The sequence below is a fragment of the Salmo trutta genome, chromosome 14, assembly GCF_901001165.1.
Source record: "Salmo trutta chromosome 14, fSalTru1.1, whole genome shotgun sequence".
In the NCBI taxonomy this organism is placed as follows: Eukaryota; Metazoa; Chordata; class Actinopteri; order Salmoniformes; family Salmonidae; genus Salmo; species Salmo trutta.
The window spans coordinates 65822711-65850043 of NC_042970.1; the positions used below are offsets into that span (position 1 = coordinate 65822711).

The 27333-nt window shown below is 42.5% G+C and overlaps 1 protein-coding gene across 3 annotated transcripts; it reads right to left on the minus strand.

Annotated features, from left to right (window-relative positions):
• On the minus strand, positions 1–27202 carry LOC115208674 (protein AF-17-like). 3 transcript variants are annotated; one of them, XM_029776917.1, is made up of 20 exons: positions 26711–27202; positions 25269–25348; positions 25026–25080; positions 24611–24720; positions 22493–22596; positions 22256–22349; positions 21782–21901; positions 21570–21656; positions 20968–21118; positions 19892–20734; positions 19109–19275; positions 16410–16527; positions 15380–15446; positions 14595–14743; positions 12295–12513; positions 11976–12052; positions 9867–10231; positions 9465–9522; positions 3340–3519; positions 1–3103 (listed from the first exon to the last, which is right to left on the minus strand). In XM_029776917.1, exons 1-20 carry the CDS (start codon positions 26817–26819, stop codon positions 3068–3070), a joined length of 3189 nt encoding a protein of 1062 aa, XP_029632777.1. In that variant the 5' UTR covers positions 26820–27202; the 3' UTR covers positions 1–3067. The 3 variants fall into 3 exon arrangements, with proteins under 3 accessions (XP_029632777.1, XP_029632778.1, XP_029632779.1); XM_029776918.1 differs by lacking the exons at positions 1–3103; positions 3340–3519 and having other exon boundaries at positions 6785–9522; XM_029776919.1 differs by lacking the exons at positions 1–3103; positions 3340–3519; positions 9465–9522 and having other exon boundaries at positions 10094–10231; positions 12377–12513.
• Between the last annotated feature and the right edge of the window lie 131 nt (positions 27203–27333).

A 27333-nucleotide genomic window follows, 5' to 3' on the forward strand; every position in this document is an offset into this window, starting at 1 on the left:
TCAGTAAAATACATTTATTGACAGTAAAAGTTCAGTCGTCTTAATTGTACCTTTTTAATTTTTACACAAAAATATCAAAATACTTTACAGGGCATTAAATCTGAATATTGGCAAATTCATTGTTGATTAATTCTCTCAAACAAATACACTGTACATTGACAACAATGCTTGTCTTTTCTCAAATGCAGTGCTCAATTTAAATTTCATAAAACATTTTTTGAGAACAATGCATTTAAAAACTATGCGTAGTCTAACTTGGTATTTAGCTACTGATTTGCGAGACTTAACTGCATTTCATGCATTTTATGTCCCAAGAAGTTAGTTCCATTTTCATCAAACTTCATTGAGAGAGAGGTGCTTAAATATGCTGTAATACATAACAGATACACATAACGACATACATACATAACAACATGGATTATCTTGGTTACCCAAACTTCAAAGCTTAGAAAATGAATGTGTCTATACACAAACACATTAAAGTATACAATTTGTACTTAAACAATAAAAAACAACAAAAGTATATTAAAAAAATGATTTACATTTCATTGGGCCAAATCGCCCCAGTGCAACATGGGAAAGATTCCCTTTCAAGATTCCTTCGCAGTATTCTTTCAGTCAAAAACAATCTCTTCGACATGTTCTTTCCTAGATTTTTACCTTAATCGTACAACAACTCATAAGGACGTACTTGTTCAACCGCAGACCTCCTTTGGAAGTCCTGTCAATATGGAGGAATAGGCTTATGTGTTATCAACGTTAACATTCTCCTATAGTCTCGTTGCTACAGTCTTTTACCAACTAACATAGTCGCTTGAAAGTTCCTCGCTGACAACTAACTATAAAAAACAGAACAATTCCAATACTTACCGACATCACATGTACGGGAGGTCAATATCGAGGTTGCAAACAGAAAACTAATACACGTTTGGAAATTATCTTTGACCATAGTTAAATTAGGAAATGATAAAATAAGATGAGTAACGAACACCACAAAGGAAAAATATTATTCCAGTCTAACAGTGAGTTAAAAGACCTGGGAGAACGGCCAATGATAATAGATTAGCTTGATCCCAGCACAGAAGGACCTGTTATTATGTGCCACACAAGAAAGTAGATGCAGCAGGCAGTAAAGTTACATATTAGAGTTCCCGAGTCGCCTATGTGTTCTGAATGGTAACATCTATGACTTGGCATCATGATCTCAGTAGTAAGACATACTGTACATAATGGTGTTACTAGAATGACCTAACAGATGTCATAGGCAGTCGTATAATAACAGATAACATAACAGCTGATGACAATTGATTCAACACTGACCTGATGAAAGCGATAAGAGTTTGAGTCACAATTGTATAAGAACATAGTCACAAATACCATGACCGCTATGTCATTACTATGACAGCATTTTATAGATCTTACGACCAAGTAAAGTGGTACCATCTAACATGGGATGTTGCTTGTCAGTTCTTCTAAAAAACAGAACATTGAGCAGCATCTTAATAAGACACAATTACAGATTATTTGAGACTTACCAATAAACATACTTTCATTTTACAATTGTTGACATTATCACCGTTGCCTATCAATAGTATAAATGGTAAGATTGAAAAGAGTGCTTTCACCTAAATCTGAAATAACGGTAAATGTAACCAGAACAAAAACTAGACTAAGAAATGGATAAGAGAAAAGAAGCTGCCTTTTGGCTGCTAAGGGTGAGTTGATTTTTCTCAGTAAATCTAGCGTTATTTTAAGGCATCGACAACTATACAGTATTGCTAAAAGAACAACTAGTTTTCCGGGCATCAAAAGAACAATATATACAACCGAAACAAATAAGAAAACACTAACACTTCAGGATAGAGTGCAAAATATTCATACTAATCAATCACTAACTTGTCAGTTCCAAGTAGCCTAGAAACAGTAAGTACCAAATGTCCCTTATTAGGTTCTATATCAGCAAAGTACACATGGGTTGAGGAAACAAAAATATTAATTTCTTACATATTTACTTTGACAATTTTCAAATGTTTGGTTTCGTTTGATTAATCTCGGCAGCGGCACACATATTGAACATCATACATTCTCGCTAAATTCTCAGGGGTGGACTGAGGCATAGTTAGCATTCTACACTGTCAATGCCAGTCCCCAGATCATTTGGTGCCAGTCTGTAGCTGTGACATTTAATAGGATAGAATAGGAATATCATTGTTGTACAATATATGGAAGGGAAGAAAATGAAAGGAAGACAGACCTTGAGGAAGACAGTTGATGTTTAGTGAGGTGTCAGACAGTTTGTCCTCAACAAGGATGTTTGGAGGGATACATTGGTTCCACAGGGGTATAATTGCTTAAGTGGAGGGTCAGTGCTTCAGTAAAGTTATGGCCTAAGGACACTTTGGCCCAAAACACTCACACCCAAATTCCAAGTCGACACTTAGCCCTACCCATAGGCACTCCAGTAGATCTAAAAGGTTTGGATAGGTTTAAAGTGATAAGGTAATTGATTTACCTTGTCTTCTGATTGGCTAGGTGGAATAGTAATCATATTGTTTAAACCCATCTAATAATTTCAGATCTCAGGAAATGCCTTGAGAGTAGCAGCTAGGGGTTGATTTGGAATTGATTACCAGAGTCCAATTTCTATGCTGGACCACAATACTCTCCACATTTACCGTCAGGACTCCGGAGTCTCTGGCTCTGCTACAAGAGCGAACTCAATTGGTCTAGCTAACAGATTAGTGCAATTCAATTACAGACCACTGCATTCATGCTCTCTGAAAGCTGCCTACACACATACAGACCTAGAAGAAAAAAACATCCTCAAATAAAAGGAATTCAATGCATTAAAAAAAACATAACCATTTAAATTGAATCCATTATACATTCATAAAAGAGGGGGAAAGACAGAGATGATAGAAGACAGAGAGTTCAAGAGTCTTTCAGATGGAGATTAAAGGTGACATTAGTTTCTGATGGAACAGCTCAATTACATTCCTTTCCCCTGTTATAGCTGCTGTTATAGCTGCTGTTATAGCTGCAACAGTTCAGACATGAAGATGACATGTCAGCCATTCTTGTCTCCTCCCTTCTCTCCCACCCCCTGAAATCAAACACATTCAAAACTGACCTGTGAGTTTAGATGTTCGGCACCCACATACATTTATCAACATTTATGGAGTATACAGCTACAGTATAATATCAGGTTTAACAGCATTACAAAGCAAGTCAACCTCCTAGAAAGCAGTTTATTCTTTAAAGCTTCAGTTGATCAAGAATTAACATATACAATGGTCTATTCAAATAAGGAGTCTCGAACAACTGCATATCGACACTCACCCCAGGCTTGTGAAGTGCATTATCCTGCAGGCCGAAGAGGGGGTTTCCCTGCAGGGGCGAGGCCCCCAGGTTGGGGGACTGGGGAGTGGGGGTGGAGGTGAGGGCCCCGGTTAGAGTGAGGCGCTGTAGCTCCCTCTGCCGCTGCTGCTGCAGCATCTGATAGACCACCACCTGCTGCTCCTGAGACACACACAGCCCAAGAGATAAGGGACTTGAAAATGTGTAGTGATATGCACATCCAAAATTAATCCAACGGTGCTGGGCCAAAAAAAAACTGTAGCATAAAATGTATGCTGTTTTTTTTCTCCATATATTTTTTGTGACCAAAATAAACCGGGCCATGGCCACACTCATTGAATAACTAGGGGTTAACAGCCAAGCAGATTGTTAACTTTTTTTTAATCATTTGGCACAGAGAAACTAGAGGCCATGAGCAACTTGGGCAAAAATTGGCCAATAAACCGATTGGCCTATAGGTGGCACTGTTACAAGCAGTCTCACTTAAACCGTCATATCCACCACCCCGTTTGACCTAGTCTTGAAACTTTGTATGTACAGTTCCTTTAGAAAGTATTCACACCCCTTGACTTTTCAACATTTTGTTGTGCTACAGCCCACATTTAAAACAGATTAAATTGATATTTTGCGTCACAGGCGTACACACAATACCCCACAATGTCAAAGTGGAATTATGTTTTTAGAAATGCTTACAAATTAATAAAATATGTAAAGCAGAAATGTCTTGAGTCAAGTATTTAACCCTTTTGTTATTGCAAGCCTAAATAGGTTCAGTAGTAAAACGTTGCTCAACAAGTCACATAATACATTGCATGGACTAATAATAGTGTTTAAGATGTTTTTGAATGACTACCTCATCTCTGTACCCCACACATACAATTATTTGTAAGGTCCCTCAGTTGAGCAGTGAATTTCAAACACCACAAACACTAGGGAGGTTTTCCAATGCTTGGCAAAGAAGGGCCACCTATTGTTAGATGAGTAAAAATAAAAAAAAGCAGACATTGAATATCCCTGTGAGTATGGTGAAGTTATTAATTACACTTTGGATGGTGTATCAATACAACCTGTCACTACAAAGATACAGGCGTCCTTCCTAACTCAGTTGCAGGAGAGGAAGGAAAGCGCTCAGGGAAAAGAAGAAAGACTGTACAGAGTAAACATATTCCAAAACAAGCATCCTGTTTGCACCAAGACACTAAAGTAAAACTGCAAAGAAATGTACTTTATGTCTAGAATACAAAGTGTTATGTTTTGGCAAATCCAACACAACACATCATTGAGTACCAGTCTGCTTTCCAACAGAAACTGTGAGACAAATTTACCTTTCAGCTGGACAATAACCTAAAATGCAAAGCCAAATACAGTTGAAGTCGGACGTTTACATACACCTTAGCCAAATACATTTAAACTCAGTTTTTCACAATTCTTGACATTTAATCCTAGTAAAAATTCCCCATCTTAGGTCACTTAGGATCACCACTTTATTTAAAGAATGCGAAATGTCAGAATAATAGTAGAGAGAATTATTTATTTCAGCTTTTATTTCTTTCATCACATTCCCAGTGGGTCAGAAGTTTACATACACTCAATTAGTATTTGGTAGAATTGCCTTTAAATTGTTTAAATTGGGTCAAACGTTTCAGGTAGCCTTCCACAAGCTTCCCACAATAAGTTGGGTGAATTTTGGCCCATTCCTCCTGACAGAGCTGGTGTAACTGAGTCAGGTTTGCAGGCCTCCTTGCTCGCACACGCTTTTTCAGTTCTGCCCACAAACTTTCTATAGGATTGAGGTCAGGGCTTTGTGATGGCCACTCCAATACCTTGACTTTGTTGTCCTTAGGCCATTTTGCCACAACTTTGGAAGTATGCTTGGGGTCATTGTCCATTTGGAAGACTCATTTGCGACCAAGCTTTAACTTCCTGACTGATGCCTGGAGATGTTGCTTCAATATATCCACATAATTTTCCTCCCTCATGATGCCACCTATTTTGTGAAGTGCACCAGTCCCTCCTGCAGCAAAGCACCCTCACAACATGATGCTGTCACCCCCGTGCTTCACGGTTGGTATGGTTTTCTTTGGCTTGCAAGCCTCCTCCTTTTTCCTCCAAACATAACGATGGTCATTATGGCCAAACAGTTCTATTTTTGTTTCATCAGACCAGAGGACATTTGCAGTTGCAAACCGTAGTTTGGCTTTTTTATGGCGGTTTTGGAGCAGTTGCTTCTTCCTTGCTGAGCGGCCTTTCAGGTTATGTCGTTATAGGACTCGTTTTACTGTGGATATAGATACTTATGTACCCGTTGCCTCCAGTATCTTTTCCAAGCTGTTTAAATGCACAGTCAACTTAATGTATCTAAACTTCTGACCCACTGGAATTGTGATACAGTGGATTATAAGTGAAATAATCTGTCTGTAAACAATTGTTGGAAAAATTACTTGTATCATGCACGAAGTAGATGTCCTAACCGACTTGCCAAAACTATAGTTTGTTAAGAAGAAATTTGTGGAGTGGTTGAAAAACGAGTTTTAATGACTCCAACCTAAGTGTATGTAAACTTCCGACTTCAACTATATATACTGGAGTTGGTTACCAAGATTACATTGAATGTTTCTGAGTTGCCTAGTTACAGTTATGACTTAAATTGGCTTTAAAATAATAATGTGCAACTATTGTACAATCCAGGTGTGCAAAGCTCTTAGAGACTTACCAAGAAAGACTCACAGTTGTAATCACTGCCAAAGGTGATTCTAACATGTTTTGACTCAGGGGTGTGAATACTTATGTAAATGAGATATTTCTGTATTTCATTTTCAATACATTTGCAAACATTTCTAAAAACATGTTTCCACTTCGTCATTATGGGGTATTGTGTGTAGATGGGTGGAAAAAACAAATATTTAATACATTTTGAATTCAGGCTGTAACATAACAAAGTGTGGAAAAAGTCAAGGGGTATGAATACTTTCTGAAGACAACGTAGGTGTCTTTCCTCATGCTGAACAAATTTGCCTCAAGGACCCACAACAGATTTTCCTCCATCTTGGACATTTTGGAAAACTTGAAAAGTTAAGGGATTGGTTAATAAAACAATATGGAAACTATTAACAATTCACTTTTTGACTATGTGACGCTAATGCTTAAAATAGTCATAAAAACATTTATTCTCATGGACTAAAAGTCAGATTCTGTCCAAATTTGGTTTTGGACTCAAAATAGTCCCTAAAGAGTTTGAGAAAATATCACTGATGCATTCAAAGATGGTCACACTATACTTGTTACTAAGGCTCATGGCAGAAACCAGGTTTCCCCTCTACCCTGGCCATGCCCCACCCTTGCCACTCACCTCACCTGCTCCACTCTGCTCATTAGCACCCTTGACTAATTAAGTAGCAGTTTCTCCCTCCAATCTTTCTTATCCCTGTTGGTGAATGCATGGGGCGGCCATCTCATGTTTTCCTGTCCCTGTTGGTGAATGCATGGGGAGGCCATCTCATGTTTTCCTGTCCCTGTTGGTGAATGCATGGGGCGGCCATCTCATGTTTTCCTGTCCCTGTTGGTGAATGCATGGGGCGGCCATTTCATGTTTTCCTGTCCATGTTGGTGAATGCATGGGGTGGCCATCTCATGTTTTCCTGTCCCTGTTGGTGAATGCATGGGGAGGCCATCTCATGTTTTCCTGTCCATGTTGTGCATGACTGACAAGTGAGTACATTATATTATTGAAGATGTATAAATGTTAATATTAAGATCCTTTAAAGTTTATATACTGCTGCCAAATGACTTAATACAATTTCCTGTCAGTCCGGCATACGAGATGCATTTCAGTTATTTATTTATCCCTTCTGCGCTTGTCAGTCGTGTTTATATGTTAACATGTGTTTGTATCTCCCTCTTGTATTTCCCTAGTAAACCACAACATAATCCTGCAACCTTTCCCCATGTGCTCCTGTGTCTTGTGTTCAATAAACCTCCCTATTTGGATTCCTGCTTCATCTCCTCATTTCCTCTGCATCTTATCGATGCGCCATAGTGACACTTTGAACTCTGAACCAGTCAAAACCTCCTTCTACAGTCCACCTTTGCTGTATGGAACAACCAGATGAGGCACAGGAGCCATTCCCAAAACCACACAGCCAGGGGTGAAAGTAAGGCTGCACGGAAAAGATACGGTGTCCCGGCAAACTAAATGGTGGAGGTACGCCTTACAGGTAAAACATGAGCCTGTAACAAAATGTCAAGAAAACTGTAGGCTATTACACCACTTTTTATCATTACCGCATGTCAGAGGCATGAACAATGAGCGAATGGACTTGCAAATGGGTCGTATAGCCTACGCTCCAAAATGCGACGTGGTTTGACGAAAACCCCGTCATTTTGACAAGGCGGAGATGAGGGGCTGACACCGAGACGTGCGCGGACAGCAGTGGACGCTTACATTCTGGCCTAGTGACAATCACCAAATGTCATAATACTTTTTGGTGTTTTGTGTAACAGATGTCTCCTTCCATTCACCACTATTAAGAGGCTGGAAATATGTTGCAAGTGGATGAACATGCGCGTGTAGCCTAGTAAATGAGCCCTTTGAAGTGATTATTTGACAATCAGATGAAAACATCATGACTAGTTGTGTTTATGCCACAATAAATTCAAATTCAAGAAAGTGTAAAATATTATATAGCACCATTATTGCATGGAACTCCCTTACATCTCATATTGCTCAGATGAACAGCAAAAATCTTTGAAAATAAACAGATAAAGCAACATCTCACGGCACAACGCCTCTCCCCTATTTGACCTAGATATTTTGTGTATATGTATTGATTTGTTGGCTATGTGCCATTTTTCAATTGATGTAGTTTTGTCCTTGTCTATTAATGTTCTGTATTATTTCATGTTTTGTGTGGACCCCGGGAAGGGTACCTGCTGCTTTAGCAACAGCTAATGGGGATCCTAATAAAAGGTCATACATTTTAAAAGTTAAATTACAATTCTTTACGTCAAGGCCCACAGAGATCCTATTGAAGTAATAGGGATTCTATATGTTATTCTTACATTTTTTTGGTGCACTACAGGACGTCCCGTAATGGGAAGAAATTAATTCTACTTTCACCTCTGCACATGAGTACAAAGAATCTGAGGAGGAACAAGTGGGAGACTTCAAAGTTCAAACCTAATCCAGGTCCAAACCCCATAACCGGACACCAAAGACAACCCATGACCTTGTCCAAAATAGGTCATGACTGTCCCATCGACAAAAAGCTATGATGCAAGCTTTATAGGCAACTGTTGAAAATCATGGAGTAATATTGGAGAAGCTGAGGTTTCAGATGGCACCCTCTAGCACAAATTCCAGTCCAAAACAGTACACCAACGCAGCTCCCAGTGTTGGCATTAGCTACACCTGATCAAGCTCAGGCTACACCTGAACCACCAGCAGTGGGCCGCCATTCCAGGGCTGTAGCTGCAGCCACCCCCTACCAATCACCTCTGCCACCTCACCCCCAGACTCATCCTATCCAACCTCACCCTATACAGCTCCAGCCTGTAGCCCCCACTAACAAGCCTCTAGCTTCAAATAAAAAAAAACTGATTTTACATGTCCATTTAAAACACTGTAAATCCACCACAGCGGCCTATCAACTTGAAACTTGTCATCACTATCATAGACATCCCGAAGATGAACCACACTGACTTTGGTAATGATATCTAAAAAAAACAAGGAAACTATTAATAACAACTCATTCTTTGCATATGTAACACTAATGCTCAAAATCATCTTCTCCTCGTGAAGCACACGTCAGATTCACTCCAGATGTTGTATTTAGAATCATGATTGCCCATAAAGGAAGATAGTTCCTACATGATCGAATGCTTGCTTTGTGAACCCCGTTCATTGCTGCTCGCAGCTATATTTTAATAATGTATCTCTTATTTCGGTCCTGACAATTCATCCATTAAAACTGTTTCAGTTTTATCTTAACATCTTAAGATAACCATCTTATCATCACGGTTGTGTTGTATTGCGTTACCAAACATCACGAGCGTGTACTGCAAGTGTTTGCATGTCTGAGTATGTTTGTAGGGCATGGTAAATTCATTACTGGAGTGAAGTTCTGCTGGAGAAGGAGCTGCTTCTGCTGCTCAGACAGGAGGGAAGACCTGAAACACAACCACGTTAAATATTACTCATCATGGGTCACTTCCAGTCCAAACAACACTTACCCAGCCAACCCATTATTCACAACAAAAATCAATTACAGTAACAGTCTAGACCAGAATCAGTCAGCACAGCCAGTAACAACAAGAAATCAACTGTCTGTCACTATCAGACTATATAAAAATCTATCACTGTCACAAAAATAGTGGCCGTGGCTATCACAACAACAACAACAACAACAACTGATCAACAGCAATCAACCAACAACATCCTCCCAAAACAATCAACCAACACTATCACCAACCATTATACTTTTCTGGTGATCAGACAGGGAGGAGGTACTCACGGACTCATGCTCTTGGGGAGCTGCAGGCCCTGTGCCAGTGCCTGGGGGCCCAAAGGAGGAGGCTGGGGCCGCAGGGCCGGCAGGGTGGGCTGGGGGCCATTCTGGACAGGTGACTGGATCACCCCGTTCAGGCTGCCCAGCACGCCGTTCATGTTCAGCTGGGGACTTCCTGCTTGGGAGGCCATGAGCCCACCCACCATGGAACTGCTGGCCTGACTGAGGCCCCCCAGGCTGTCAGTCAAAACCCGTCCACCCAGCCCATTCAGCAAGGGCTGACCGAAGGAGGCGGGGCTCTGCTGAGGGGGCGGAGTGCTCTGGAAGGAGAGGGAGGAGCTACTGCGGGAGGGACTACCAGAGTGGAGCTCCTAGAGTCGGAAGATAAAAACACAGGGTAAAACTAATGGGACCGTTATGGTTAATTTACAGGTGCAATCTGTAAGTTTCATTTCCCCATATTTAATATATTAACATTCCCTCAATGTAATAACACGCATGCCGCGCCCACCTGAAAATCTTTTTCAGTCACCTGTTTCCTGTGTTTGAGGGATGAAAATCCACTTGTCACTTAAATCTCGCTGGATGAATTGCTTTCATTTTATTCCTGCGACTCTTTCATACTCTTGCTTGTGCCTGTCATTTTTTCCCCGTTAACGTTACGACCGTGGAAACGTTTATAATGACCTGTCAAACAAACTGCGGTAATGGCTAAAATGGGCTCAATGGAATAAATTGTCTTTACACTGATTCTATAAAAAAACGCTAAAGTTTCGTTAGGGATATAACGCACCATCTTGACACTTACATCACAAGAAAGATAACTTTATTTGAATGGGTGTTCATTTTTTGTGGAATTTGAAAAAGTAATCCTTTAATACAGTTGAAATGTTCACAAATTAGATGCGTTAGGTTCTAATTCTCAGAGTAAAACACTCAACGGCCATTATGAAAGCTTAACCAAGTTTAATTCTTCCCAGAGGATCAATACAGCTGCATTAGACAAAAACATTTTCACACAAGCGCTGATATTTAACCGTTCCTCATAGGCTGAGTCTCCTCCTACCCATCTGTACAAACATCGTTTTTTACTACTAGGCAGGACACTAGTGATTCGGGCCATAAACTTTTATTTCTCCCTTAAGGTGATCTGACCTCAACCGCCCTCCATCACCAATCCATGGTTCTCTCCCCTTATTAATGCCTGCCACATGTAATCACTTCCCTGCACTCAACACATTCCAAGCTTAGTTGCACCCACTATATACATTCCTCCTATAACCCTTAACCTCTGGTGTAGATCCTCTAAACCTCAGCACTCCATTAGTGACATGAATAAGTATATTTTCATATTCTCAGAACCCAACAAAAGCAACTTCCGAAAATGAACACTCGGATTATAGTGATATTATGTTTGATCTCGCAAAAAAAATGCAAAGTATGTTTAGATACTGTAGGTGTAATCTAGAGCCAAGCGTGTTGATTTTTAATCTGAGGGTATCCTGCTATTGACACACTTGTTGAATTATGCAAGAGAACGTGAGAACAACAGTAATTAATGAGGCGGTCTAGTCAGCGCAGGTGAGTGCAGATAGGGTAGACAGAGGTAGTGTTTGGGGGCTTCAATTTACTCATATATGCAAATAAACCTGGTGTTTTTATGCAAACGATGCACATAGAATTATCTTTATTTTAACACAAAATACCTAGTACAATAAGAACATTTATATATGAGTGCATTCTAATAACAAAAATGCAATTCTACAATAAATTGAATACCTGAATTCCCACCAAAATCCCTAAACTCATTATTTGTCCGTATAATTCTGTCAATATCTGATGGATTATAAACATTCTAAAAGTATCTTCATCCATTGTCCTTCTGTTGCATTTATTAGAATATTTTTTAAAACCTTTTTAACAATTTAGATGACCGTTGCTACTCAATGTACAAACAAGTAGAGGCAGCACCTTTGATTGGAAATTAAACTCAGATGTCACCTTAAATGCTATAGTTTGGGATAAAAGGTAAGAGTATTGTATAACTAACTACACAGTGGGTTCAGGTATTGGTCGGTACTAAGTAAGGTATGGTGGGCACAAAGGGTTTCTCACCTCGGATGAGGTGATGAAGGAGGTATCATTCAGGAAGCAGCTTTTAGACAGGGGACTCTTATTGGTGCTGAGGGGGTCTATAGGGACAAGAGAGGTACACACACAGGGATATAGATACAGGGACAGGGAACCAACTACAAGAACACAACACACAATTGTCCAGATTATAATGACAAAAACAAGGTCTGTGTTTGGGGATGGTGTCACTCTTTTCAGACTAGCAAACTAACTCTAACAACGAATGAGGTAAGGAGGATGGAAAGCTTCTGAAAGGAGGTGAATGAGGAGTGGAGGGTGAGGAGGGCTTTCTGAATCTGACCGTATGCGGAGGAGAGGAAGCTGATGTGGGCGTGGGTGGTGGTGGGCACTAGGCCCTGGTCGGAGTGGTGGGAGTGATGGACCTGCGGGGGGAAGGGACAGGCCAGCTCCACGTTGAGCAGCTGCAGCCGCTCCTTCTTGGCCGTCAGGCTGAGGATCTGTTCCTGGAGACGCTGGTTCTCCTGCTGCAGCGAGTGGAGGGACTGGAGCATCTCTACAACTGGAGGAGAGAGAGAGATGGAAAGGTGGAGGGAGGCGGGAGATGGGGGTAGAAACAGGGAAAAGGGGTCAGAAAGAAAGTGAGAAAATAAGAGTGAGAGAATAGCACTGTATTAGAGTCACTTCCGTTTTTTGTTACAGCTTCCATACTGAGTGTTGTGTCACACAGTATTGTTTGTGCAAAGACAGGTCCTAAGGGATACACTAATGATCATTGCTGCACAGCACATTTTAAAGGATCTGAAAGCAAGTGTATCAGACTGACTTGTGTTGATAAGAATCCACTTCCTCTTCAAAGAGTCCAAAAATACATTTGACATTGGGTGTGTATGACAGACTGTGTCATAAAGGCAGACACATCACCCAAAAAAGACAAACTGAAAATTCTCAGAGAATGAAGATATATTATAGACTGCCGCAAAGCATCCCAGTGTACAGTGCCTTGCAAAAGTATTCATCCCCCTTTGCGTTTTTCCTATTTTGTTGCATTACAACCTGTAATTTAACTGGATTTTTATTTGGATTTCATGTAATGGACATATACAATATAGTCCAAATTGGTGAAGTGAAATGAAAAAAATAACTTGTTTCAAAAAATTATAAAAAAGAACAAACGGAAAAGTGGTGCGTGCATATGTATCCACCCCCTTTGCTATGAAGCCCCTAAATAAGATCTGGTGCAACCAATTACCTTCAGAAGTCATATAATTAGTTAAATAAAGTCCAAATGTGTGCAATATAAGTATCACATGATTTGTCACATGATTCCAGTATATATACACCTGTTCTGAAAGGCCCCAAAGTCTGCAACACCACTAAGCAAGGGGCAACACCTAGCAAGCGGCACCATGAAGACCAATGAGCTCTCCAAACAGATCAGGGACAAAGTTGTGGAGAAGTACAGATCAGGGTTGGGTTATAAAAAAATACCCAAAACTTTGAACATCCCACGGAGCACCATTACATCCATTATTAAAAAATGGAAAGAATATGGCCCCACAACAAACCTGCCAAGAGAGGGCCGCCCACCAAAATTCATGGACCAGGCAAGGAGGGCATTAATCAGAGAGGCAAAAAAGAGACCAAAGATAACCCTGAAGGAGCTGCAAAGCGCCACAGCGGAGATTGGAATATGTGTCCATAGGACCACTTTAAGCCATACACTCCACAGAGCTGGGCTTTATGGAAGAGTGGCCAGAAAAAAGCCATTGCTTAAAGATTTTTCTTTTTTATTGTTCGACAAAAGGCATGTGGGAGACTCCCCAAACATATGGAAGAAGGTACTCTGGTCAGATGAGACTAAAATTGAGCTTTTGGCCATCAAGGAAAAGGCTATGTCTAGCGCAAACCCAACACCTCTCATCACCCTGAGACACCACCCCCACAGTGAAGCATGGTGGTGGCAGCATCATGCTGTGGGGATGTTTTTCATCAGCAGGGACTGGGAAACTGGTCAGAATTGAAGGAATGATGGATGGCGCTAAATACAGGGAAATTCTTGAGGGAAACCTGTTTCAGTCTACCAGAGATTTGAGACTGGGATGGAGGTTCACCTTCCAGCAGGACAATGACCCTAAGCATACTGCTAAAGCAACACTCGAGCGGTTTAAGGGGAAACATTTAAATGTCTTGGAATGGCCAAGTCAAAGCCCAGACCTCAAGCCAATTGAGAATCTTTGGTATGACTTAAAGATTGCTGTACACCAGCGGAACCCATCCAACTTGAAGGAGCTGGAGCAGTTTTGCCTTGAAGAATGGGCAACAATCCCAGTGGCTAGATGTACCAAGCTTATAGAGACATACCCCAAAAGACTTGCAGCTGTAATTGCTGCAAAAGCTGGCTCTACAAAGTATTGATTTTGGGGTGGTGAATAGTTATGCACGTTCAAGTTTTCTGTTTTTTTGTCATATTTCTTGTTTGTTTCACAATAAAAAATATTTTGCATGTTCAAAGTGGTAGGCATGTTGTGTAAATCAAATGATACAAACCCCCCAAAAATCAATTTTAATTCCAGGTTGTAAGGCAACAAAATAGGAAAAATGCCAAGGGGGGTGAATACTTTCGCAACCGACTGTACTTACTGTTGGCTCCCATCTCTCCGTTGCCATGCTTCTCCAGGAGGAGCTCTATGTGGGAGCTGGATGGAGGGACGTTTTCAGGGCGACCTCTGACCCCAGGGCCCACGCCCTCCCTCTGGTCAAACAGTAAGGGCAGACTGCTCATAGGAGACCTGAGAAAATAACAGTGGTAAATCTACAAGGATACGGCTACAGAGAACAGAAACCGATTGAAATGGAATAAAGTTGGTACACAAGAGACAGAATTAAATGGAATGGTAAAGTATACAAAAGTAAAAGTGATAGTGTGAGAGAATAGTGTTGATAGTGACAGTGTGAGAGAATAGTGTTGATAGTGACAGTGTGAGAGAATAGTGTTGATAGTGACAGTGTGAGAGAATAGTGTTGATAGTGACAGTGTGAGAGAATAGTGTTGATAGTGACAGTGTGAGAGAATAGTGTTGATAGTGACAGTGAGCGAGAATAGTATTGATAGTGACAGTGAGAGATAAAAGTGCTGATAGTGACAGTGAGAGATAAAAGTGTTGATAGTGACAGTGAGAGAGAATAGTATTGATAGTGACAGTGAGAGAGAACAGTGTTGATAGTGACAGTGAGAGATAAAAGTGCTGATAGTGACAGTGAGAGATAAAAGTGTTTATAGTGACAGTGAGAGAGAATAGTATTGATAGTGACAGTGAGAGATAAAAGTGCTGATAGTGACAGTGAGAGATAAAAGTGTTGATAGCGACAGTGAGAGAAAATTGTGTTGATAGTGACAGTGAGAGTAGAGTCATAGAGAAACTTACTGTGAGGAAAGGCTGTCTCGTGGCGAGTTGTCGTGACATGGGAAGCGACAGTCGTCCATCTCGGACTCTGAGAGGAGAGAGAGCAATCCCGATAAACTACCAGGTAGCTACAGTAGGGGAGAGTGGGGTAAGTTGAGCCATTTTTTACATTCAGCATCACTCCGTCAAGGGAAATATAGTATGTCTTTCTGTTTTGAAAACATAGCTTGTCCAAAAAAAGTGGTCTCTGGGCACAACTTAGTTGAGCTGTGGGACATGGTAAGTTAAGCCGCATACACATTTCTGTACTAAATTAAATATTACCACTACCCTTTTAAAACCATGTCTATCTTCATTTCCCAAACACAACTCAACACAATCACAATCGATTTTTGTCTTTTAATAATTTTAAGGCTCTTTTAACAGATGCTTAACACCTAAGGCCCTGTTGTTACCTCGTATCTCAGAGATAATGCCTTGATTTTTTCTGCCTGGGAAGAAAACACTTCCATTTGCTCAACTTGCCATTGGCTCAACCATTGGCTCAACTTACCCCATGGCCATTGGCTCAACTTACCTCATGGTCATTGGCTCAATTTAGCCCATGGTCATTGGCTCAACTTACCCCAAGGCAAACATTTTGACTATATTATCCCACACAGGTACAAGGATGCACTTTCATGCTAGGTTTAGGACCTCATATTGAAGCTTATAGAGACCCAAACGGCTGTATAGAACAATCTGCAAATGATCTACTTTGGCTTAGACACAAGCATCATGAAACCTCTAACACAATAAATTCATTTGACTTGGTGTTTTTTTTTTTTTTTTACCTAACTTGCTTACCACTTTTTCCATGTGATTTCTTCCGTCTCAGACTGAAATGAAGACCTCTTCCTAAATATTTGGTCAAATTATTAATTTTGTGTATGGTTTCCTAGAAACAAGGGTGGCTCAACTTATGCCTTTGTCTCAATTTACCCCACTCTCCCCTATGTAACTTCATAGCAAACATAAGTATCTCACTAACGACTGTGTGTGTGTGTGTTACCTTGAAGTGAGGTCTGGGCTTGGCTCAGTAGTGAGGGCAGTGTACGGGCAGTAGAAAGGACCCTGCTAAACGGCTGAGAGGAGCTGAGGCTGTAGGAAGAGCTGGAACATGGGTGTACCTACAAGGGTTTAACACACACAGAACAAAGTTAGGATCTCATTTACCTGGCAACTGAATACATGTGGGATACTATTTTAGTTGTAACATGATATCGTTGATAAACTCAGTCAAATGGCACTATATATTCCCTGCATAGTGCACTACTTTGACCAGAGCCTTATGGCCTCTGGTCAAAGTAGTGCACTACAGATGTAGGATCTTAATTTGATCACCTTGTTGCAGGAGAACTTTCCTGCAAAGCAGGACATTTTTAACTTGTAGTGTACTTGAGGTTTAAAAAGGCGCATTAAGTTTGTAATTTCCACTTTGAAATTTCAGACTCCTTTACGAAAACATTTATCAACCCCTACAAAAGTATCCATTAATTAAAATCCACATAATAATTAATATTTCCTGTTGCAGCAGGATTATGTTTCTGCTGTAGCAAACTGGCTCAAATGAAGATCATACATCTGTATATATAGTTGAAGTCGGAAGTTTACATACACTTAGGTTGGAGTCATTAAAACTCGTTTTTCAACCACTCCACAAATTTCTTGTTAACAAACTATTGTTTTGGCAAGTCAGTTAGGACATCTACTTTGTGCATGACACAATACATTTTTCCAACAATTGTTTACAGACAGATTATTTCACTTATAATTCACTATATAACAATTCCAGTGGGTCAGAAGTTTACATACACTAAGTTGACTGTGCCATTAAACAGCTTGGAAAATTCCAGAAAATGATGTCATTGCTTTAGAAGCTTCTGACAGGCTAATTGACATCATTTGAGTCAATTGGAGGTGTACCTGTGGATGTATTTCAAGGCCTATCTTCAAACTCAGTGCCTCTTTGCTTGACATCATGGGAAAATCCAAAGAAATCAGCCAAGACCTCAGAAAAAAATTGTAGACCTCCACAAGTCTGGTTCATCCTTGGGAGCAATTTCCAAATGCCTGAAGGTACCATGTTCATCTGTACAAACAATAGTACGCAAGTATAAACACCATGGGACCATACAGCCGTCATACTGCTCAGGAAGGACACGTGTTCTGTCTCCTAGAGATGAACGTACTTTGGTACGAAAAGTGCAAATCAATCCCAGAACAACAGCAAAGGACCTTGTGGAGGTGCTGGAGGAAACAGGTACAAAAGTATCTATATCCACAGTAAAACGAGTCCTATATCAACATAACCTGAAAGGCCGCTCAGCAAGGAAGAAGCCACTGCTCCAAAACCGCCATAAAAAAAAGCCAGACTACGGTTTGCAACTGCACATGGGGACAAAGATCAAACTTTTTGGAGAAATGTCCTCTGGTCTGAATAAACAAAAATTGAACTGTTTGGCCATAATCACCATCGTTATGTTTGGAGGAAAAAGGGGGAGGCTTGCAAGCCAAAGAACACCATCCCAACCATGAAGCACGGGGGTGGCAGCATCATGTTGTGGGGGTGCTTTGCTGCAGGAGGGACTGGTGCACTTCACAAAATAGATGGCAGTTAAATTATGTGGATATATTGAAGCAACACCAGTCAGGAAGTTAAAGCTTGGTTGCAAATGGGTCTTCCAAATAGACAATGACCCCAAGCATACTTCAAAAGTTGTGGCAAAATGGCTTAAGGGCAACAAAGTCAAGGTATTGGAGTGGCCATCACAAAGCCCTGACCTGAATCCTACAGACAATTTGGGGGCAGAACTGAAAAAGTGTGTGCGAGCAAGGAGGCCTACAAACCTGACAACCCGAAACGTTTGACCCAAGTTAAACAATTTAAAGGCAATGCTACCAAATACTAATTGAGTGTATGTAAACTTCTGACCCACTGGGAATGTGATGAAAGAAATAAAGGCTGAAATAAATCATTCTCTCTATTATTATTCTGACATTTCACATTCTTAAAATAAAGTGGTGATCCTAACTGACCTAAGACAGGTAATGTTTACTAGGATTAAATGTCAGGAATTGTGAAAAACTGAGTTTAAATGTATTTGGCTAAGGTGTATGTAAACTTCCGACTTCAACTGTAGGTAATAGGGTGCCATTTGGGAAGCAGACTAAAGTTCTGCTACCTGACCCGAGCTTGACGGACTCTGACATTATACATGTGGTTACGGCTGGGTGGGGCCCGTTTATTCATCAATAACTAGGGTACGGGAAGGGTTTGGGTATCACTAAATTGATCACAAAAATGTTGAAGCTGTGCCATTTGCTCGTGATCTGCTGCGCAGTACAGTCACATCTGACTAAGATCACAACATGATGTCAGAAGTGCTTCAACCTCATCAAATATAAGACCAATAAGAGATTATTTCACAGAGTTCAGAGTGATGAAAAGTATCTAACAGCTAACTGCTCTCTCATGTCTCATTGAGCAGAGTAGCCCAAGCAGAGCCGTTGCTATGGCTACTCAGACTCAGAGCCGCCATGAGCAGAGCAGGGAGCTCCTTGACAGACAGAGAGGAGCAGCTAGCGGATTGACTAACGCAGGAAGTTATTTCTGATTTCGGCCAGGGCCGGGCCTGGGTAGGGTAGGGCCTGAATGCCGCGGGTATGGGTAAGGCTCTAACGCAGACATGATGTTGATTTCTGGAGTACCTGGGTGTTGAGGGCAGAGTTGACTGGTTGAAGTGACAGTGTGGAGACGTGAGATGGCAGGAGTCCTGAAGAGAGAGCGGTGCTACATATGCCTCCGCCCAGCGACAGAGGGGTGTTACAGACACCGCCACTCAAAGACAGAGGGTCCTTGTGACTGGTGTAGATTCCTAACCAAGAGAGTAATATCAGACTCAATTCATAAATGCAATTCATTTATAGAACACACACATGCACATATGTACAGACATACACACACACACAACCGCACACCTAAAAGTGTTGAGGTCATATCTTGTCAGAGTAGAGCAAAAGCAGGATGTCAACCCAACCATTGACGCACATGCTCTCTCTGTTGACACAACACAAAACCACAATCTAACAAATCTCTTTACGACGCACAGATCACTAACTACCTAAGATGTACTACGTATGTGCAGTCTGCACTTCTAGTTCTGCTCAAAAAGTCATATTCATACAAGGGTTCTTCCCTCTTATTTGTACTCAATCTGTTACACTTCTTCATCCTTTTCTTTCTCTGTAGTGCAAATATGTACAAGCTTAAATCTGGCCGCCATTTTCTAAATGAGGTATCTTGCTTCCTGAACATCTCTAAATACACATACTTATAATGTGTACATTCATCATCCACAGCCACAATACACAGAAATGCTGTGTATTATTTTCACATGCAAGTGCACGCTTGCAGTCCCTCGTGCGCACACAGGAAGCTAGAGGGCTACCACACAGAGATACGCCCACTCAGACAGATCTGGTGAGACTCACCGGAGCCGCGGCCTGTGGAGAAACTGACGCTAGAGGAAGTGGAGGAGGAGGGGAAGGAGGAGAGGGAGGAGGTGAGCAGGGTGGAGGAGTACGCTGTGTGGGGGAGGGTGGAGGAGCTGGGGAAGAGCGAGGAGAACGAGGTGGAGGAGGAGGTTAGGGAAGGAGGTGGAGCAGGAGCCGTGTGGGGATGGTTCTGACGGTACTCCTCCTCTCGCCTCTCCGTCCGCTCCCGGTTCTTGCTCCCCCGCGGGCGCCCCGGTCCGTGCCGGCTCTTCTTGTTGCCACGGTGCCTCCTCTCCCGGTGTGTTGGCAGTGGTGGTGGGGGCGTGGCCTTGTCTTCCTCTAGGTCGGCCTCCTCCAGTATAGGGGGCGTGGCTAGGTGCGGGGACTTCAGAAGCGACTTGGAAAGCTTGTAGTCCCCCGAGGAAGAGGAGGAGGAGATTTTGCGGAGCTTGCTGCTGCCGCCGCCTAGCCCACCCGAGGAGGAAGTGATGCGCATGATGGAGCCGAAGGTGGAGATTGTGACCTTGGTCTCAAAGGAGTTGGCCTCGCCCTCTGACCTCTCGTGACCCTGCGACGACCCTCCGTGAGGTCCGTCAACCGGGGTCAGGGCCGGGGGCTGCAGAGAGGCCTTGTTGTGATATTTACTATTGTCCAATTCCTCCTCCTCTTCTTTCTCTTCTTCCTTTTCCTCCTCCTCTTCTTCGTCATCTTCCTCAGGCGCTGTCCGCCTGGTCCGCTCGTCGCGGTGCTCCTCGGCACCATGCTCGTCCGCTCCTCGGTCGGGGTCGCGCTCCAAACGAGAGGTAGAGGAGGAAGGGAGGAAGTCTTGGGAGCCGCCACCTGGGAATACACACCGTAGTTATACCTAAACACAGCACAATAACCAGACAACACTATACGGTGCAGTTATACCTAAACCATTATAAAACACACGTTCAGACTAAACACAGTGAAGTTACACCAAAACAAAGAGTTCTGCACTAGAGAGTTGGTTATTCACAAACAGAACTGACTGAGAAGTAGTTGGACACAAAATGGCCGGTTGGTTGGCCCATAAAGGATTAGCTTTGTACCAGTGTTGAAGGGACTGGAGGAGCAAGAGGAAGAGGAGCAGCTCTTGCCAATGCTTCCTGTCTTCTTACTGCGATGTCCCACCTGGCCGTGAGAGCTCAACCTCTTCGAATTCCCCTCGCTGTCCTTGTTGCTGTGGTGACCCGACGACAACTAAATCAACAACACGGGGGAAAGTGTGTCACGGGGTCACGGGGGAAAGTGTGTCATTATAGGTCACGGGGGAAAGTGTGTCATTATAGATTGAGAAGGGGTTTGATGTCATAGATTAAAGCCATTTACGCGCGTTAGAAAGTATTGTAATACGGTCCTGTTAGAGAGTTCAACCAAGGACCTCACCTGAATAAAACCATTTTCTCAAATGTATCAACTTAGCAATAAGCAATAGTTCAAACTATTTAGGAGCCCAAATGGTTATACTAGAACAATGAAGGAAGACAGATAGGATGGGTGGAGGTGGGGAAAGACTAGACTAGATAGAGAGAGAGAGAGAGAGAAAGAGAGAGAAAGAGAGAGAGAAAGAGAGAGAGAAAGATGAGAGGTTAGAAAGAAAGAGACAGAGACTGAGGGCATTTAGGGGTGTAAATATTGGGGTTGGCTTTACCTTGTCCATACTGCTGGATAGTGAGGACCCCAGACCATCAGATGACTTTTTATGCCGTTCCTTTTGCCTCATCTTGTCCTTGTGACTCTGAATGAAACCAAAGGGAAAGGCTGAGGATTTGAGCATTTATGCAAATACAGAAATACAAGCCACACAAAGCAATAGCCAAATGCACATTCAGTATGTACACACACACACACACACACACTCACCTTCCTGAGCCTGTGGTGGTGGGAGCCGTGTTTGTCCTGGGCGGGGGACGTGGAGCGCCCCCTAGAGTGGCCGAAGGAGCTGCGTTCTGTGTTCTCTCCACTGGAGCGCATCTTCCTCTGCTACAGGACCCCACAGAGGAGAGGCAGAGAGTCACACTGCTGCCAACCGTAACGGTCACAGAGGCAAGTACAGCTATAGGGGCAATAGCTAGACGGGCAATAGCTAGAGCTACAGGGGCAACTAGGGGAAAGAAGCTATTTCTCCACGCCGGCTTGAAAAGCTGTCTCCTTGCCTTCCTCAATGCAGTACGTGAATGGACGTTACAAATCCAAGAGGAAGTCGTAAGTCCTTTCCAAAGCCTTCTTATTACACAATGCAACACATTTCCACATTTCATTCCATTTAAATAAAGAAGAATTGGAGATCTCCTAGAAAGCTGAAAACAGACTTGAATAGATTTGCCAGTCTCTTACCATCTTGATGTAATGGTGCTTGCAGTAGCCACAGTACTTGACGTTGTCAGCCTCAGGGCCCTCCTCCTCACACAGCAGGCCAGCCATCTGAGCACTGCACAGGGTCAGACAGTCAGACAGATGGGAGAGGACACACACACACACACACACACACACACACACACACACACACACACACACACACACACACACACACACACACACACACACACACACACACACACACAGACCACTCACCAGGTGACGTGGAAGGCTTGTCGACAGCCCTGGCGGTTACACGTCATGCAGGCTCCACAAGCAGCCTTGCTCTCTCGCCCATGGTCCTCACAGATATAACACGTCTAAAGAGAGGGGAGAAGAAAGATGAAAAAGGATGATGACTGACCAGAACATATCTCCTCTTATCAACATCAGATGTCATGTCCACCTGAAATCACTCACAGATGTAACGGGCAGACTTCGCTACGGAAGGGAAATCGGTCATTCCATGAAATGAGTGCTTTTTTGCATCCCTTTGATTTCTTAAATCGGAATTGTGCTTAAATATTGCTTTTTAAAAGCGTGTTATTTTACTGTAAATGAAGTGCCCTTAATATAGACCACATGGAACATTCAATACATCTGATTTTTAATATGAATAAAGACTTGCTAAAGTGCCAAAATTCAGCAATATGACATGTCTCTCTGTGCATCCTCTGTGACTTATATGAAGATTTGAACCCACTTAACCCCAACATTTCTTAGTAGGTCGAGCATAACATCCAGAGATAGACTAGAGATGTATTTAAAAAATTGTTTTTAAGTTAAGTAAGCATATAATTGCCCCTATCTGTTGCTGTGTACAAACTTCTATTCCCCGTCACAAGGAGATTTATGGCTGATTTTAGATGAAAACGTCAACCATGTTACTTTATTTGGCACCTAATAGGCACTTAAAATAGTATTTTTTTTTTTAAATTTAACCTCTGGAGATGGGAAAAAGTGTTTTCTATTACATTGAACATGTGCTCTTTATGACAGAATGATACAATTAAGTGAAATAAAAAGTTAAGACTACTCAAAAGGTACCTAATTGGCGGAACGAGCCAAATCTAGATGTCTGTATGTGTATCCCACATGGCATCCTATTCCCTAAAGAGCGCACTACCTTTGACCAGGGCCTATAGGGCTAAAAAGTAGTGCACTGTGCTCTGGTCAAAAGTAGTGCACGACATAGAGAATAGGGTTCCATTTGGGACACAGCCTGTGTGATACTGTTCAACTGTATGGGCCTCACCAGTGCCCAGAGGCCAACCCCAGCCTGTCATTGATAGCAGCCTGTTATGAAACATTCTGCCCCCCTCCACACCTCGCTCCCCCACAGCTATTACCCAGACAGAGACAGAGGGGGCTGGCTGTCTGCCTAGCAACAGGTGCTGGACAAAGGAACAGCGGGCTCCTTACCTTTCTTCTCTTCTACCCCTCCTTCCCTTCATCTACCCCTCCTCTCCTCTTGTGAGCCATAAGTATCATGGGCCAAAGGGAAACAGAGAAACGGCATCTGGAGCTACTGTAAAGGAGGGAGGGTGGTGGGCTTATTGACCCTTCACTCATTGCCTGCGTCCCAAATGGCACCCTATTCTCTGTGTAGTAAAGCTTTTGACCAGGAGCCCATAGGGGATAGGGTGCTATTTGGGACACGTATATTGTCCAGTCAAACGCTCTCTAAGAATGCAGGGCAGCAAATCCGGATGAATGGAGAGAAGTCCAAGCCATTTACTGTAGCTGCCCCTGACACTGTAACATGAGACCACTACAAGACAAGCACTCACTATTGTACAGCAGCAAGCGTCTACGTAGCTTCCCATTGACTCTAATAGAACTGTAATCCAATCATATAAAAGCTTTCATTCCAAAAATCTTGTCTGGTGGGCATATGCTGTATATAGATTTTTCCACAATAGCGATCACTCAAGACCATTAGGCCTAAAAGCATGCAGACTGTGGTGGGATACATGGCACATGACCATCCAGATGCCAACTCTAAAAGAGATAACTTGCAGAGAGGACTTGAAAGAGAGGGCTTAGGAAAAACTCTGGGTGATCTCATGAAAGCTTTGCCTGTGCAAAAAATATACTGTATACTAATGACTGCTTGCAAATCACAGAATCGGGCAAAAATGCCCCCACACGTTTGTGTGGAATATTGAAGATAGGCATATAGATGGACAACCATTTACTCTGGCTAAAGAAACAATATCTCCAAATTGATTAAATCTTCATAGGCCTATAAAATTCATTTTAAATGACGGTCAAAACATCCTTCACAAAAGACAAACAAGCTTATCAAAAGTTGAAGTGAACAGTGAAGAATACCTTGATGTATCTGTCGTGAGGGACGTACTGTAGTACGATAGGCTCCATGGTGAGAACGTTGGCAAACTGCACCTCGGGAATATAGAGCGCACAAACCACATGGGCCCAGCCTGGAGAGAGAACAGCTTACATTAGTACACACACACACACACACACACACACACACACACACACACACACACACACACACGCACACACACGCACGCACGCACGCACACACACACGCACGCACGCACGCACACGCACACACACACACACACGCGCGCACGCACACACACACCCTGACGTGCATACACACACATTAACACAAACACATCATATATTTGTAAGACAAGGGAAACGTGGAGGATGGCGGGATTGATGGAAAGTGGTGGATGAAGAATAGAGGAAAGAAAGTCAGCGTCCAGTAGTTAACCTCCACTGTCTGTCCTCTTGAGGGCGCCATCTTTGTGAGGACACAGCTCACATCTCTGATGAGAAATGAGAGCACACCTCACAATAACCAACTACGCACAGTAGCTTCAATAGAATGCTGTACTACCAGTGGTATTACTACAACAGGCAGGGATATGCTGTACATTGATTGACATGCAGTACATTACATTGATTTGAATGAGTACACGGATAATATCTTGATATACTGGACATATATACTCACCACTCTGGCAGCTCTCTCCTGAGACTCACATTTTCGACAGAACCATGGTCCAGTGGGCACCTGGACGATGCCATAGCACGCTGTGACACACACACACACACACACACACACACACACACACACACACACACACACACACACACACACACACACACACACACACACACACACACACACACACACACACACACACACACACACACACACACACAAATAAAGACACAAATACAGACATCTTTAGTCTACCACTCAAATGAATGAGACACAAACAAAGGAACAAAAACAGTTACCTAACTTATTAGTTAAGTAACTAACTAACTTCTTGGTATACCTTCAACTTTTAATTTGTATTTTTTTTTTTACTGTTGAGAGCAAGCATAGAGTAAGTAAGTAGCCTTGCAGGAGCCTTGGCTTGTGCGAGCCGGAACGACTCATAGGAGAAAGAGCCCATCTCCTGTTTCTGTAGCGTGAAGCAGCTTGATGTACAAGTTCACCCCCTGGACAGGATGCTAGTCTATCACAGGGCTTTACCCCCAATCTATCGCCTTAATGCTGAGCGCCAAGCAGAGATGCAGCAGGTCCCATTTTTACAGTCTTTGGTATGACTCGGCCGGGAATCAAATTCCCAACCTTTTCAGGACAGACTCTCTTACCACAAGGCCACTGAATTGAGAGAAGGCATAGCCAGGGCATAAAGTTAAGTGTAACAATGATTTATATATTTCTTGTCACAGATATTCCCGAGATGATCCCAATATTTATAGGCTACTGATGTAGGTCACCTTTTTCAAAGAGTGGTGGTGTTTTGAACGCAGCCATAGTGGTTTTACCTGGCAAGACAGCCTGATTTATAATAATATGACATTAATAACAGCTTGTAAACTCAGATCGTATTGTGTGTCAGCTACATACGATATTGTTATTGATGTTTCCTACATAACACAATAAATAAAAGCCATGGGGGGATATACTGTGAAGGTGTGTAGAACTGTTATAGCCTTACAACTGTAAATGTTTACACATTAAATCATAATGAATGGCTCTTATTCAAATCAAAACTCATGGACATATTGAGTGGATACATTGTTGCATTGCTGAGATACAAAGATGTCAACAAAGAATGTGGATATATCGTTGAGGAAACAATTCATCCGCAAGGCCCGATAAACCAGCTAGTCTGCTGCTCCAGTAGTAGCAAATGCTTCCTAACGATGCGTAACTTTGTATCGAATAATAGCCATTCTACCAAAACCGCATTAGTCGTCGCCATAAAGGCTTGATGTAATTTTATGTCTCTTCTCGCGCTCGCACCACGTCAACGCGTGCTGAAGGAAAACACCCCCTCCCACATAAACACAGACAGACCCGCACGCACGTAGGCACGCACCACCCCATCCTTGCCCCAATACCGTAATTACATTGTAATATAGCAAGCTAGTTACCCTGGTGCACAGCGACGCTGCATCCGTGCCCATCACAGTATACAAGAGGATTTTCAGCCCAGCCTCGCTCATCGGAACACACGCAGCAACCTCCAACCATTTCCCGCATACTGTTCCCATACGGTATTTTATACGGTTTTGCGGCGACTTAAATCGCCAGGGTGTCAAGTAGTCCTTGACTTCAACGGTGTATCAAACATGGTAGTCGGTAGTCGTGCTACACTGCAATCAAGAATGAATTTCAGCGTGGGGTTCGGGTACAGCGAGTTTTCCGTGATGTCTTCCCGTCCCCCGTAGAACCGATGCAGTGCGCATGCCCACATCTGCAGAATAGTCTCACTGTGTGAAGATGACAATATTTCCATCCCTTGAAGTTGTACGCTCTCTGTTGTCCATGCTCAATGACAATATATATCCTCCCTTTCTACATTATGACAAAACAGCCCGATCTCCTGCTGTCGAAAAGCAATAATGACAAGTGTAGACTAAAGCATGCCTCTTCTCTTTGAACTGTGGATAAAAGCACTTTAAATGCATAGCGCCATCTTTAGGGATCAGAGAAAACAGAAATGTCCAGGCCTACTAGCCTAAATGGAATATCCAGACATAGTTTGGGGAAACTG

Bases quoted from the DNA above. Each gene is read 5' to 3' on its own strand.
- LOC115208674 (XM_029776917.1), bottom strand. From the start codon at position 26,819: ATGCGGGAAATGGTTGGAGGTTGCTGCGTGTGTTCCGATGAGCGAGGC. The intron at 22,350-22,492 runs GTGAGTGGTCTG...GACCCTGTGCAG, and splicing joins CAAGCCTTCCACGTCACCTG to TGCTCAGATGGCTGGCCTGC. The intron at 12,053-12,294 runs GTCAGATTCAGA...TTGTCCCTATAG, and splicing joins CTTCCTCTCCTCCGCATACG to ACCCCCTCAGCACCAATAAG.